At 38.7% G+C, this 13,224-nt stretch overlaps 3 protein-coding genes across 4 annotated transcripts; all 3 read left to right on the forward strand.

The window, feature by feature from the left end:
- The first annotated feature begins 894 nt into the window (after positions 1-894).
- On the forward strand, positions 895-4,523 carry LOC116199251 (ACT domain-containing protein ACR11-like). Its single transcript, XM_031529553.1, has 10 exons — positions 895-1,373; positions 2,066-2,123; positions 2,224-2,349; positions 2,451-2,545; positions 2,914-2,998; positions 3,141-3,200; positions 3,432-3,487; positions 3,619-3,724; positions 3,838-3,906; positions 4,142-4,523. Exons 1-10 carry the CDS (start codon positions 1,207-1,209, stop codon positions 4,202-4,204), a joined length of 885 nt encoding a protein of 294 aa, XP_031385413.1. The 5' UTR covers positions 895-1,206; the 3' UTR covers positions 4,205-4,523.
- Positions 4,524-6,036: 1,513 nt separating this feature from the next.
- On the forward strand, positions 6,037-6,957 carry LOC116199262. The gene is made up of 2 exons (XM_031529562.1): positions 6,037-6,149; positions 6,332-6,957. The coding sequence occupies exons 1-2, from the start codon at positions 6,097-6,099 to the stop codon at positions 6,579-6,581; spliced, it is 303 nt and encodes a 100-aa protein (XP_031385422.1). The 5' UTR covers positions 6,037-6,096; the 3' UTR covers positions 6,582-6,957.
- A 344-nt stretch (positions 6,958-7,301) lies between these two features.
- On the forward strand, positions 7,302-11,314 carry LOC116199237 (ribulose bisphosphate carboxylase/oxygenase activase, chloroplastic). 2 transcript variants are annotated; one of them, XM_031529543.1, is made up of 12 exons: positions 7,302-7,809; positions 8,126-8,211; positions 8,517-8,526; positions 8,879-8,941; positions 9,121-9,234; positions 9,513-9,574; positions 9,755-9,809; positions 9,976-10,177; positions 10,269-10,375; positions 10,510-10,565; positions 10,664-10,756; positions 10,862-11,314. In XM_031529543.1, the coding sequence occupies exons 1-12, from the start codon at positions 7,464-7,466 to the stop codon at positions 10,937-10,939; spliced, it is 1,272 nt and encodes a 423-aa protein (XP_031385403.1). In that variant the 5' UTR covers positions 7,302-7,463; the 3' UTR covers positions 10,940-11,314. The 2 variants fall into 2 exon arrangements, with proteins under 2 accessions (XP_031385403.1, XP_031385395.1); XM_031529535.1 differs by having other exon boundaries at positions 7,304-7,809; positions 10,917-11,314.
- Positions 11,315-13,224: the final 1,910 nt, after the last annotated feature.

Below are 13,224 nucleotides of genomic sequence, written 5' to 3' on the forward strand. Positions count from 1 at the left end.
ACCATTTCAGGAATTGAAACATGGCGGAATATAAATATGTAGATAGTTAAACAGATTTTTTTTCATTTAAAGAAGTATGGTGATCGGTCGCTGCGTGCTGGCCGGAATGGAACACGAGCGGCCCCGTAAACAACTAGTATATATTCATTTCCATGGGAAAGGAGAACCAGAAAGGAGAAGAGCGTGAATGATAAATATTGGCAATTTTTCTGGTTCCAAAAAAAAAAGGGGCATCATCTGCCCTGAAAAGTCCCTCCAGAATATTTGAGAAAAATGGGGGAACGTGGACAATAGATCCGCCAACAAACTCTAAAGGGGAAGGGGATGTGAATGACGGTACAATTTTATTACAATAGCCAAAAAAAAAAAAATGATCGGGAAATTGGGATTGGGATTCGGAGGAAGGTGTCAAATTCAATCTGATATCAACCACGCGGGTCGCTATTGCAATTTTAACAAAGCCACAAAGCAATCCACCCCACCCCACCCCTGTCTCATTAGCCTTTTTTACCTTTTACAAAATATTTGCGTTACCCCGACTGATTATCCAAAAGGATTCCCCCCCACAACACCCGCCAATCTTTTCTTCCTTTTCTTTTCTTGTTTCTCATAATAAATAATAACACATTATCAATCAATCAATCAATCGATCAGATCAGAGACAAGTGTCCGTTCAAATATTTTAAATAATAAAAAGAAATCAAAAAGAACGAATAAGAAGATATTTTTCTTTCCCTTTTTTTTTTTTTTTTTGGGGAGACGAAGAGGACAATTTTTTTTTTCGGTGGGTTGCTTGCGATATGGTATGGGCACATAGCAACTACACATTTAGGCAAAGGGAGGGAGGGAGGAAGGATATTGTCTGTCTGTCTGTATGGGAAATCATTGGTTTTTAATTTTTCTATATAATTAATATTTTTATTTTTATCTACCTTCATCGCTTCACCTGTCATCATCCCATGGCGGATATTGCAAGAACTCCCTCTCCTCCTCTTCTTCTTCTTCTTCTTCTTCTTCACTTGTCTCAGCCCCCACGAATCTCATTCTTCTTCCTTCACGGAAACGCCACTGCTCACTTCTCATTTGGGATCTATCTCCATCCATCCCCTCCGTCCCTTTTCTCTAGCCGCCATTTTATTTTCAGTCTTTCGGGGGTCTCCTCTCCTCGCTTTCTTTCTCTCTCTCTCTTTCCTTGGTCAAATTCCAATGGCTGTTGCAATGGCCTCTGCTAGCTTTGCTCTTCAGCTTAAAGCAGTTGAGATGAACAGTAAAGCTTTTGAAAACTCTACATCCAGATCATTAGCTGCTTCATCTGCTGGATTTGGCTCTTTTAAGTCAGCCATTAGGCCTTCGTGGTCTTTTTGTCCCATAAGGTATGCTAAAAATTGCTGCTTGCTGTCTTGGTTCTCGGAAGCACCGATTTTTCTTCTCTCTCTCTCTCTCTCTCTCTCTCTCTCTCTTGTTTTTCTTTCTTTCTTTTTTTTTAATAGATGGAGATATTGCTCATAGTGATGTCGTGCCTGAGCTACTCTTGTCACCTCAACGAACAATTTTCTTCTATCACTGTAATTTAACGTAATGGAATGGGCTTTGACTTCTGGAGAGCTCTCCTCATTTGCTGTTTTCTTCTTTGGGATGAAGGAACAATTTTTGGAATTTTTCCTCTCTTATCACAAAAATTGTTTCATTGGGGGGGGTGGGGGTGTTTGGAAGAATGAATATGAGAGAAATAGCTCGAGCTTAGTTTCTGAATCGATCTTTACCCATTTGAAAAGCCTCGCCGCTAAATATAGCTTCGGGTTTGTAGAAAAACCAGTGAATATTATCTCGATGTTAATTTGAAATTTAGACTACAAGTTAAACGGTATTTGCATTTTTCGATTAATTGTAAAACAAGAAAATTTGAGCAGCGTTAATCTAATCTACCTCCCTGATTCATGCGTGGGATTATTGGTATGCTTTGCTCTACGTTTTCATACCGTATCTTTCTGGAATCTTAAGTTTTACCTTCTTGAGTATTTAGGCATAGCGCTTAGCTTTGTTAATTATGTCTGGTTTGTCTTAGATTGCCATCTTCACGAACAACTCTTGTTATACGCGCATCATCAGCTGCAGCTTTGGAGGTATTGACCACAGTGAGCGGCGTTATTATTCTTTGGGAGTCAAACTCCTTCTTGAAGATCTAAATTCTGTGTTGGGATTTTTACGTGATGACAAAAACAGGATGAAAGCCCGAGCGAGGCCGATGCAGTTCCAACTCCCAAAGTTATAATAGATCAGGACTCGGATCCAAATGCGACTGTTGTGGAGATAACCTTTGGGGATCGTCTTGGAGCTCTCATAGATACTGTATGGGCCCATTCAAACGTTGGGATCATTGGAGTTTTACCTTGTTATGTTAACAATCTTATTCAGGTTTCTGATTTGTACATTCCACTTTTGAGTTATAGATGAATGCGCTGAAGAACCTTGGTCTGAATGTCGTCAAGGCAAACGTTTTCTTGGATTCTTCAGGAAAGCACAACACCTTTTCAATCACTAAAGCGTAAGTTATTATGTGTTGATAGATATCCATTGGTTTGAGCTTTTTCTGGATCAAGTTAATTTCTACTTTTAGCCAGTAAGTAGGAAACTTATAGTACGGGAAAAAAAAAATTTCTACTTCAATGAACAGAAGTGCTCTTATGATGGTAAAAAAAAAGAGCCAGGAAGATGATCTCTTGAATTACGTATATTTGTCAAACTTTTCGTAAGGGACTTTGTGATCTGATTATAGGCGCTGTAATATCAAATAAAAATTGGTACTTGACCATTAGTGGCTTGGTTTTAAAAAGTCCTGCTGGCCTTTTTGTTGCTGTGGATAAATTTATTACCCTGCGTTTATATTGAGTTCATCTTGGAGGTTGTTTGCAGTGATACTGGTAGAAAAGTTGAGGAGCCAGAGCTGCTCGAAGCTATTCGATTGACAATTATAAACAATCTCCTCCAATATCACCCGGTATTTATTCCCTTTGCCTGTGTTTCCGATACCAAAACTGGAGCCGGGATTTGTTATCTGATACTGTCTACTGTTTTTCCCCCATTTTGGATCACTCCTTTGATGAGGAGATTTTTCTGCATGATTTTCATTGGTGGTCCAGGAATCAAGTGCTCAGTTGGCAATGGGAGTAGCCTTTGGAGCTGTACCCCCACCAGTGCAGGCAAGATAAGATATTTTGTCTTCTTTTTTTTTTCCCCTCCCCCCTCCCTTTCTCGAGAAGCATTTGAGATATGATCCACATACTTCTTAGCCCCTATCTCTTTAGTTAATTGCTTGTAGTTTTCAATATAAATTGGTATATTCTACCGACTCTTTTTTGTCTCTTTCAAATTGCTGTTGCTTGCAAATGACGAGTAGTCAGATATTAGTCGCTTTTTTGCACATTACACAGGTTGATATCGACATAGCAACACATATAAGTGTTTCTGATGATGGCCCTGATCGAAGGTAATCAAGGATATGGGTTTAAATAATTCTTTCTGCTTATAGACTATACCACTAATTCTGTGCTGAGAAACAAACCCTTCTTTCGTTTTGTTTCTTAACATTATCCCTTTTCATTTTTTTGCCAATTGTAGCTTGCTGTACGTGGAGACTGCCGATCGTCCTGGACTTTTGGTGGACCTTGTGAAAATCATAACTGACATAAATATTTTCGTTGAATCGGGAGAGTTTGACACTGAGGTTGTTAGCCTTGCTAATCTCTTTTAAAAATTCAGCAGAAAGAAATTTAGCTGGAAAGATAAATAAAAAAACAAACTTGTTGAAGCTTCTATCCTTGTTCTTTACATATGTAGGGTTTGCTGGCCAAGGCAAAGTTTCACGTCAGCTACAGAGGCAAAGCAATCATCAAGCCCCTCCAACAGGTATATATATCTCGCACTTTCTTGGTCAACTATACCATAAACTTATCAGAAGCTACAATCTCTCGATTCTCTCCCTCAAACATCCTTACAGCATTTCGGCGGCAGTTATTATGGTTGTCTGTGTTTGTGTTAAAAAAAAACGGAAAGAAAGAAATAATTATATTGGAGCTTGCTTGATTCATCTTCTATTATTTCCTTCAGTCGGGTAATTATTTCTCTCTTCCCTGCCTTATAGGTTCTTGCAAATAGTTTGAGGTACTTCTTGAGGCGGCCATCGACCGAGGAGGCGAGTTTTTGAGCCAATTTGTTCGATATATGGAAGCCTGTCGATTCTACAGTGTCCACAAGACATATCTCAACAATTGTAGTTGTCAGGATAAATGTCTCCTCCCCTAGGAGGAGGATATTCCAGCCGAAAATTGGACTAGACTGGTGACATGTAGGGTAATAAAACCTGTGCCGTTGGCGGCATTGTAACAATTCGAAGCCTTTTCTGCTTTATTAGTTGATACCACAGTTTCCCCGTCAGGACTCCCTCTCTTCACTTCATGTCGCGTTCCGTAATAATAGACTAGACGAATACCCCCAATACGTACGGGATTCATCAAACTTATAAATTCATCAAAGCTTTCATTCAATTCTCTTCCTCCTTACTATACCCTATTAAATTCACGGCCTTTTGCAAACCAAAAAGAAAAAAAATATATATATATATATATATATATATATATATAAATATGTAAGTAGTTAATGAAAAATCTAGAAACTTAAATTGATTACGGGAGCTGATGATGGATCCATATAATATATCATTCCTTGCTGGTCCAAGAAATGGATAAAATTGAAGAAATTGCCCAAAAACGTGCCCCAAGAGGAGAGGAGAGGAGAAAGTGATGAGATGAGGAGAGAGGGGCTAGTAGCCATAGGCACTAAGATCATACAGACAGTTGCGTGAGTGATTGCAGAAGAAAGTATGGGCAAGCATATCTATTATCTTGTCATCCCTTCAAACCATTTTTCAGCCATATTTATAAAATAAAAAAATAATCATCTTATCCAAAATTAGCATTCATCTATTCAAAACGAAATATTTCGCATCGGAAAGAGGGAAATGGATAACTCCACTAACCTCTTTTTCCCATTCCTCCCTCTTCCCTCCCAATTTCTATTTATATATATATATATATATGTATGTATGTATGTATGTATGTGTACTATACATATACACATATATGCATGCAATTGTACGTAAGCGGAAGCGTCAAAAACCCGCGTGTATATGTATAGACAAAACATTCGATTTAGTCATCGGAACATCAGTTTTTCAATAATTTGCTTCCTCGACGAATTTTGCCAACAATTTGGCCCTCAAAAGATTAGTTGCTCAACAATTTAGTCCTCAAAAGATTAATTTTGTCAACAATTTGATCCTTCAATAAATCTTGTCAACAATTTGATCCTCAAACGATTAGTTGACCAACAATCTAGTTCTCAAAATGCCAGTTGGCCAACAATTTAGTCCTCGAAAGGCCGTTCCGGCAGACAATTCCTAACGTTAACTGACCATCGACGCCATGAAGATAATTTGACATGAAAGTTGATATGACATATCCTTAACTAACAACAATTAAAAAATTATTTTTTTAATCCTCAAACCTGATATGACATTATTTTGGTCATCCTTCCCTCCTTCCCTGGAAAAAAAAAAAAACCCACAACCCTACTAAAATTGAACGATGTCGTCCCATCCCCCACCATACTAAAAGACCTACTTCACATTTCACTCCCTTAACTCTATAAATCCCGCCATTCCCCCTCTCCCATTTCAACTCTAACTTCGAAAATATCTTTGAAAGTGTAAAGACACGGTGAATGAGTTGCGAAATCAATAACTCCATCACGTCTTTCGAGGATCAAATTGTTGGCAATTCATAGAGAGACAAAATTATTGGCAAAATTAATCTTTCGAGGACCAAATTGTTGGCCAACTAATCTTTGGAGGATCAAATTGTTGGTAAAATTCATTGAGGGACCAAATTATTGGCAAACTAATATTTCGAGGACCAATTTGAATTACTTCTCTATATATATACATGTACAAGGAGTGTTTTCAATCACAATCGTTCCGCTTCCACCATTTGTGTTGTTGGGCCTGGCCGGCCGATCAGAGAGGGAAAATACCATATACCGATGGTAACCACATTTGGGAGAGGATCACATACCATGAACTCCATCTTCGTCAAGTAAGTCTTATTAGATTCCCTTTCTTCCGCACGGAGATCTTAGTCAGTTAAATATCGCTTAATTCGGTTTCTGTCTGTGACTATACTGAAGATTGGAAATGCATGCCTAAGAACTGAAAAAAAGAAAAAAGAAAAAAGCAAGGTGTAAATTATAACTCCTTTCCTGATGATCGAAATGGCAGGCCGATGATCCGGAAGGCATACCACAGGAAGAGCTCACCCCCCGAGTCGTCCATCAGGGAGACGGTGAAAATGGAGGCGGAGGAAATGAAGAGCAAGAGCCAGGGTGATCGAGGGAGCGGCCGCAGCTGGGTCCCCCATGAAAGGACAGGGATCTATTATCCAAAGGGACAGGAGAAAGTGATTGAGGATGTCCCTTCTGGTGCTGCAAAGGACATTGGCATCAATTGGTTCAGCTACCACAAGGAATGAACATATATATGAATGAACGATTGAATGAACGAGAATGCATGCATCCAGCCTGCTGCCAACATATTCATATATATATATTATTTTTTTTCCAGTCTCATTTATAAATCTCATGATATATATCTATATGCGGTCGTAAAATAAGTATTATATATGACATGTCATAATTAAAAATGAAGTGCATGCGATGTGGAATAAGGGGACAAGTTTTAAGTCGTTGTTTAGCCTAGAGATGGCGGGGAGTTAGAAATGTGCGGGGACGAATGATCATGTGCATAGAGGAAAGGTCATGAGATTGGAAGCCCATCGAGTAGTTGAGTACATGCATGCATGGAGATCATGGATTGTAGATTACCAATATGAGATCGGTTGACACACAGAGAGTTGCAGACGTGAATTCGATATATACACAATTAACGCCATCAATCCGACCGATATTAAACATCCCGAATTACATTTGCGAATTAATAATTATGGAAATTATATTGCTAAATAAATTTGCTGCGGCCTAATGTCATGAAAACTAAAGCTACGGTGAGTCGTGACGGACTGACTGGCTGACCGACCTCATTCCATTGGCATTTCCATTCGATGACCCTTTCTATTCTGTCTACTATTTTGTCTGCCGGCCCACTAAGGCCAAGAGGGCCCACCAGCGGGGAGGCCCACACTTAAAGCCCACCATGGAAATAACTTGTGGCGGGAAATCCTCCTCAAAGCTCAACCCACAATGATAAAATAATCCCACCAGACGACGACGACGAAGACGAGGAAGAAGAAGAAGAAGAAGCAGAAGCAGAAGCAGAAGCAGAACCGTTCGTCGCTGCGCTGCGCTGGTGAAGAAGAAATTAATAGGACTCTCTCTCTCTTCTCTCTCACTCTGAAATGGCTTCTCTCTGCAACCTCACCAGCAGCTCACTCCTCAGCCAGTCTCTCTTCAGTCCATCTTCTCTTTCAGTCACTCGAACTCCTCCCTCTCCCTTCTCCATTTCCAGTTCAAAGTCATCATCTCCGAAGAGCGTCGAACATGGTGACGATGGGGACTGCGAGCTGAAAATTACCTCCCCAAATAAGAGACTTTCGGAGCAATCTTCTTGGGAAGCTAAGGACGCCCTTGGCAGAGACTACCTCTTCCGCCTAGGGCAAGAGGCCGACAACATGAACATCGCTGTCGGGGCAAGAGCTGGAGTGATCGATGACCTCTTCGCCGGCAATTTTCTTGGAAAAGATTGTATTAACCTCTTCATCCTCCTCTTGAATTTCACTTGTTAATGCTTTCTCAAATTTCATACGTCACGTCACGTCACGGGATTTCCTAATTTTGCTTCTTTTTTTTTTTTTTTAAGAATTATATTCTTAATGTATTTTCAACAACAAAACAAAAGCTTTCTTTGAATAAACAATTGTAAAAAAAAAAAAAAAAAAAAAACTCTCTCTTGTGCTTAAGTGATTGTGATGGAATATTTCTCACGACTTATTATGTGGCCCATTATCGGCTTATGAGTGCTCTTCTTCTTCTTCTTCTTCTTCTTCTTCTTCTTGTGTAGCCGACATAGTCTTCGATTACCGTCAGAAGGTGACTAAGTCATTCGAGTACCTCCAAGGGGATTATTACATCGCTCCTCTCTTCATGGTACGCTGTTTCTTCAATAGTGACTTGCTGATTCTTGTGAATGCCGCGGTTCAGTGTGATTGCAAAGGTGTTCTCAAGTTGCTGATCAGATACATTATTATGATTGTAACTAAATTAATTCGAGCTTGGCAGCTTGTAGGCTGTGGAGTTCTAGCAACTTGATTTATTTATAGTTTTGTTTAATAATCATGACGTATCTGCATTATAGTGGTGTATAATGCAGATTTTCTATACATAATTTTGCTTCTTCTCTTGCTGTTACATCTCCTATGTTTAATATAGTTCTTTTGTTCCTCTGTTCACAGGATAAAGTTGGTAAGTTCCATGAGACTGTTCTGAGGTTACTCCTGTAGTGAATCCGAAATTGGAGATGTTGGGCCCCGGTCACTGCATTGGCTTGCCTTAACTTCCCTAAAAAGCACGCTTCTTGTGTTGCAAAGAAAATAATGGAGTAACTGCCTTAGGTTCCCTAAAAATCCTGTTTCTTGTATTGCAAAGAATATAATGGAGTTTCAGCCCAAGTAAAAAAAAACAGTAAAAGGAGAATCAAATGGAGTGTGTAAATTCCATATTTGCCAGTTGGAGTAATACGTACTGAAAACAATTCTTATTGGCAGGTTAATGTAATTCCTGATGTTTCTTCCTCCATCTTTCGTTGTTAGTGCAGTATGCCACATTGTCAAGAATTTCATAGCTCACCTGCTCAATGTCAAAGTTCCTCTTATACTAGGTACACATGAGATGCAATATCGCTCTCCGTTGAAACCCAAATCCCTCTTATCTGTATTATTGGTGATGAGATTAGTCCTTTTAGACTAATCATCATGTAAACGTGTATTCTTTGTGGAAGTGAAAAGAGATTCATTCTGATTGTTTTTGCCCTGGATGCATTATGAAATTATTTTGTAGGTATCTGGGGAGGAAAAGGGCAAGGGAAGTCGTTTCAGACTGAACTAATCTTCCAAGCCATGGCAGTTGAGCCCATTATCATGTCTGCTGGGGAACTCGAATCAGAAAGAGCTGGTCAGATGGGCTTCATATTTGATTACGCTTTATTTTAAAGCCAATATGTACTGCCAGTCCTCAGTCCAAGGGGGACCAAAAAAAAAAAAAAAAACGTGCAGACAGTAGTATTACAGTCAGTCTTTTCTAACTCTGACATATTTCTGGGATTCTTGTTTGTACATAATTGGAAGCTAGTGACTATGTTTGAGCTTCCAGTTCCTTACATGTAGTTATGTGGGAATATGTCAAATTTATATTGAATTTCTCTATTTTACTAAGTGGTCTTCATTTCGCAGGAGAACCAGGCAAATTGATACGGGAACGCTACAGGACAGCTTCTCAAGTGATACAGAACCAAGTTAGCAGCAATTCCACTTTTACTGTTGATAATATGCAAACGTTGGTGTTGGGAATTTATTGAGATTTTCGGGATAGTGGGAACAAGAGTCCCCTAATTTTCACCATGCACACATCTGAGTTATGCTGCTGATGCTGATGCTCTTCGTAAAAAACTAATTCAATAATTTCACTGATGCAGGGCAAGCTGAGCTGCTTAATGATCAATGATATTGATGCTGGACTCGGTCGATTTGGTAAGCTCTAGCTTGTTTTTGAGTTCAATGTGTCTAGTTCACTCAAACAATGCAATGGCAATTTTTGACTATAGTCATCCTGGTGTCCTTACCTTCAAAATACAGGGAATGCTTTGTTCTTGCTTTGGTTTCTCTGATATAAGCGTGCACTTACGCAATTGCGCAGGAAACACCCAAATGACAGTCAACAATCAAATTGTTGTTGGGACACTGATGAATTTATCGGACAATCCTACAAGAGTTAGCATTGGACAAGATTGGCGAGAATCTGATATCACAAAGAGGGTGCCCATTATTGTCACTGGAAATGACTTTTCAACTATCTATGCTCCCTTGATACGTGATGGAAGGATGGAGAAATTTTACTGGTAATGGTAACTTTTGTGGAGAGTTTTCTGCGTATGGTGTTTAAATTGCAGCGCTCATGTAATTAACTCGTGTATAGCTTTCCACGAACAGGCAGCCTAACCATGAAGATATCGTGAATATTGTTCACAGAATGTATGGGAAGGATGGCATATCGAAGGAAGAAGTTGTAAGTGTTGTCAACACCTTCCCTAGTCAAGGTATCCATTTTCTCTAAAGTATCTATCTATCTATCCATCCATCCATCCATCCGTCTTTACCTCAAACAAAACAAAGAAGGTCCAGAATGGGCACCAAAATAACTAACTCCTTTTCCCATGTTCTAAATTGGCAGCTTTGGACTTCTACGGGGCTCTTAGGTCCCGAACTTATGACAGGTCCATTTTAAAGGTATAGTATAATATTATACTGGGACGATGATGCAAACCGGCTTCTAAAACTGAAGAAGTGCGCAGAATATTAATTTTTGAGCGTCTGTTGCATCACAGTGGATTGATGATATTGGGGGAATTGAGAATCTTGGAGCGAGACTTCTGAAAGGAAGAAAAGATGAAGAGTTTCCGGTGTTCACTCCGCCACAGGTAGAATCAATTAAAATAATAGTCCAGTGCCAAGTCCTGTGGGAAAGAAAAGCAGTAGATAGTGAATGAATGATTTTCTCAAAAGGTTCAAATTTTCGTGAGCAGTATTCGATAGAGATGAAGCAATGGGCTTTCTTTCTTGCATGGAAATTTTGTGCAGCAAACGGTGGAGGCGTTACTTGAATCAGGGCATTCTCTTTTGAAAGAGCAGCAGCTGATAATGGAGAATAAGCTCTCGAAGGAGTACATGAAGAACATGGATGATTAGAAAAAAAAAAAAAAGGCTAGCAAGGCAGTTCTTCGTTGCTGCAATGTTTTTGCTGTTAATTCTCATGATTTCCTTCATGAGATAACAGCGGCACTTAGTAGTGTCTAGCGAGCATGGTTTAATTAGTTTATTCGTTGTTGGTAACATTATCCTTGAAAGCTCATTGTGGTTTAGATCCTTTAATTTAAGTTGGTCATGGCTTATATAAGATCTCAGTATAAACATTAGATGAAGATGATTCCTTGTTGGTTACTATATAAAATATCTTTTAAAATTTTTTTAAAAAAAAAGAATTCCGAGTATACTGGGGGCCATCTATATCTTTCTATGTATATATATATTGAGAGGCTGAGGGTGAGACTGATAGGTATTCGTTTTGTTAGTTTAATAAAAAATTTCTAAAAAAATTCGCCTAACTAATATGAAATAAATCGAAATATCCAAAATCTAAACCAACCAAATGGAGGACATATTATTTCCAAATAATAATAAAATCAGTCTTCAATAGTTTCCATCGGGATGAGCATGCAGTTTGACAAAATGCTCGTCTTGATGCTACCCGGGGAAAAAAAAAAAAAAAAAAAGAGTTGCCCATTTTGATAATATCTCAATTTTCAATAAAAGAATGTAGTCCAGTGCCGATTTCGGAAAACCTTCAATCTCATGAAACTTAATGACAATTAATCAATAGCCAGTCAAGTAAATAATCTTGGGGAAGATAGAAGATCCATGTAATTGGGCCGGGGAATCCGCATGATGTTGTGGAGGCATATACAGATAGCTATTTAGGACTGGACTTGCCTTGCCTGGGGATGAAGAAAGCAGGCCTGCCTTTACGCACCCATGCAATTGAAGCTCGGCGGATGGTCATGAAAATGGACATATCGATCACATGCATATTGGCCATTTTATAAATTTACTTGTTAGCTAGCTACGATCTACAGTGACTAGAGAGAGAGAGAGAGAGAGAGAGAGAGAGGCTCTCTGAGTTTGATACGATGTCTTAATTTCTGTTTTAATTACATATATACAATGTAGTCCAATCAACCAGATGGTTTTCATGAACAGGGCTAGCTAGGCTAGCTTGGCCATGAGTAACTCAAATGGTCCAAAACATATTGTAATAGGCGGTAACCATCATCAGTTTGAATCACAGATATCTGAAAATTAACGGGCAAATTACTATTGCAGGAGCGATTATACACACACATAAATATACACATTAATTAGTTATTAATATAGTAAATGATTTCTTTGGGGAGAACTCGATCGGGTGCAACGAAAACCATTAATGAATCTGCCCTCGGGATTTTCATGGGTGGATTAGGATTTAGTTTCAATTCAATATTGGGCTGGTGGAGGTGACATGCATATATATATATATATACATATACATATTAAGAGAAAGAAAACAACATGCAAAACTTAAAAAGTTGAAATATATAGATATAGTGGAAGGAAATCTGCCAGGATTAATTTCTTCCATTTCCATCACATGTATGTATGGGTGTGTGTGAATAAAGTATCCGGTTATTAAAAGCACAAAATCTATTGCTATCATGAATAGGATAAGATGGCTATTTTTTAGTAATGTTGAGTGTAGTGTGAGATAGCTTTTTTTTAATTGTTGGATTGGAGAGTAGAAATGAAAAAAAAAAGAAAAAAAAAAGGGAAAGAGAATTCACCGGAGAAAATAAAATAAAATAAAATTAGTAGAGAATACTAGACAGCAGCAAGCAAACCCTCCCTCTTCCTTTCTCTCTCCCTCCCTTGTAGGAAAGAAATGGAACAAAGATTCCGTCTGTTACTTAAAAATTACTCGCTGTCTGTCGTATGTGTCTGTCCTGCATTATAGTTGTATGCCGCCAATGCCATGGTCTTTTGGGATCCATAGACAGAAGAAGATCATGCAGTGGGTGAAGTCGATCATCAAGTGAAAGGATTAATTAATAGTCTTAATTAATTTAATAAATAATATTTAATAATAATATACACTAGGAGTTTGGAAATCGATATGTATATATATATATACATATATGTATGTATGTATAATCGATCGATCGATGATGGAGGCTGGGGAGTGGTAGCAGCAGCAGATCTTCTACCCGGCCAGAAGGCATTCTCTCTCTCTGTGATCAGTGATCATCAGATCACACCCTGTCTTCTTTGTGTGTGTGTGTGTGTGTGTGTGTGTAGAAAT

Source organism: Punica granatum, chromosome 1 (assembly GCF_007655135.1).
Source record: "Punica granatum isolate Tunisia-2019 chromosome 1, ASM765513v2, whole genome shotgun sequence".
Classification (NCBI taxonomy): domain Eukaryota; kingdom Viridiplantae; phylum Streptophyta; class Magnoliopsida; order Myrtales; family Lythraceae; genus Punica; species Punica granatum.

Coding starts and splice junctions, on each gene's coding strand:
- LOC116199251 (XM_031529553.1), top strand. CDS start 1,207: ATGGCTGTTGCAATGGCCTCTGCTAGCTTTGCTCTTCAGCTTAAAGCA. Junction 2,350..2,450: donor TTGGAGCTCTCATAGATACT/GTATGGGCCCAT, acceptor TTTGAGTTATAG/ATGAATGCGCTGAAGAACCT. Junction 3,488..3,618: donor GATGATGGCCCTGATCGAAG/GTAATCAAGGAT, acceptor TGCCAATTGTAG/CTTGCTGTACGTGGAGACTG.
- LOC116199237 (XM_031529535.1), top strand. CDS start 7,464: ATGGCTTCTCTCTGCAACCTCACCAGCAGCTCACTCCTCAGCCAGTCT. Junction 7,810..8,125: donor CAATTTTCTTGGAAAAGATT/GTATTAACCTCT, acceptor CTTCTTGTGTAG/CCGACATAGTCTTCGATTAC. Junction 9,810..9,975: donor TGCTGGACTCGGTCGATTTG/GTAAGCTCTAGC, acceptor GCAATTGCGCAG/GAAACACCCAAATGACAGTC.
- LOC116199262 (XM_031529562.1), top strand. CDS start 6,097: ATGGTAACCACATTTGGGAGAGGATCACATACCATGAACTCCATCTTC. Junction 6,150..6,331: donor ATGAACTCCATCTTCGTCAA/GTAAGTCTTATT, acceptor TCGAAATGGCAG/GCCGATGATCCGGAAGGCAT.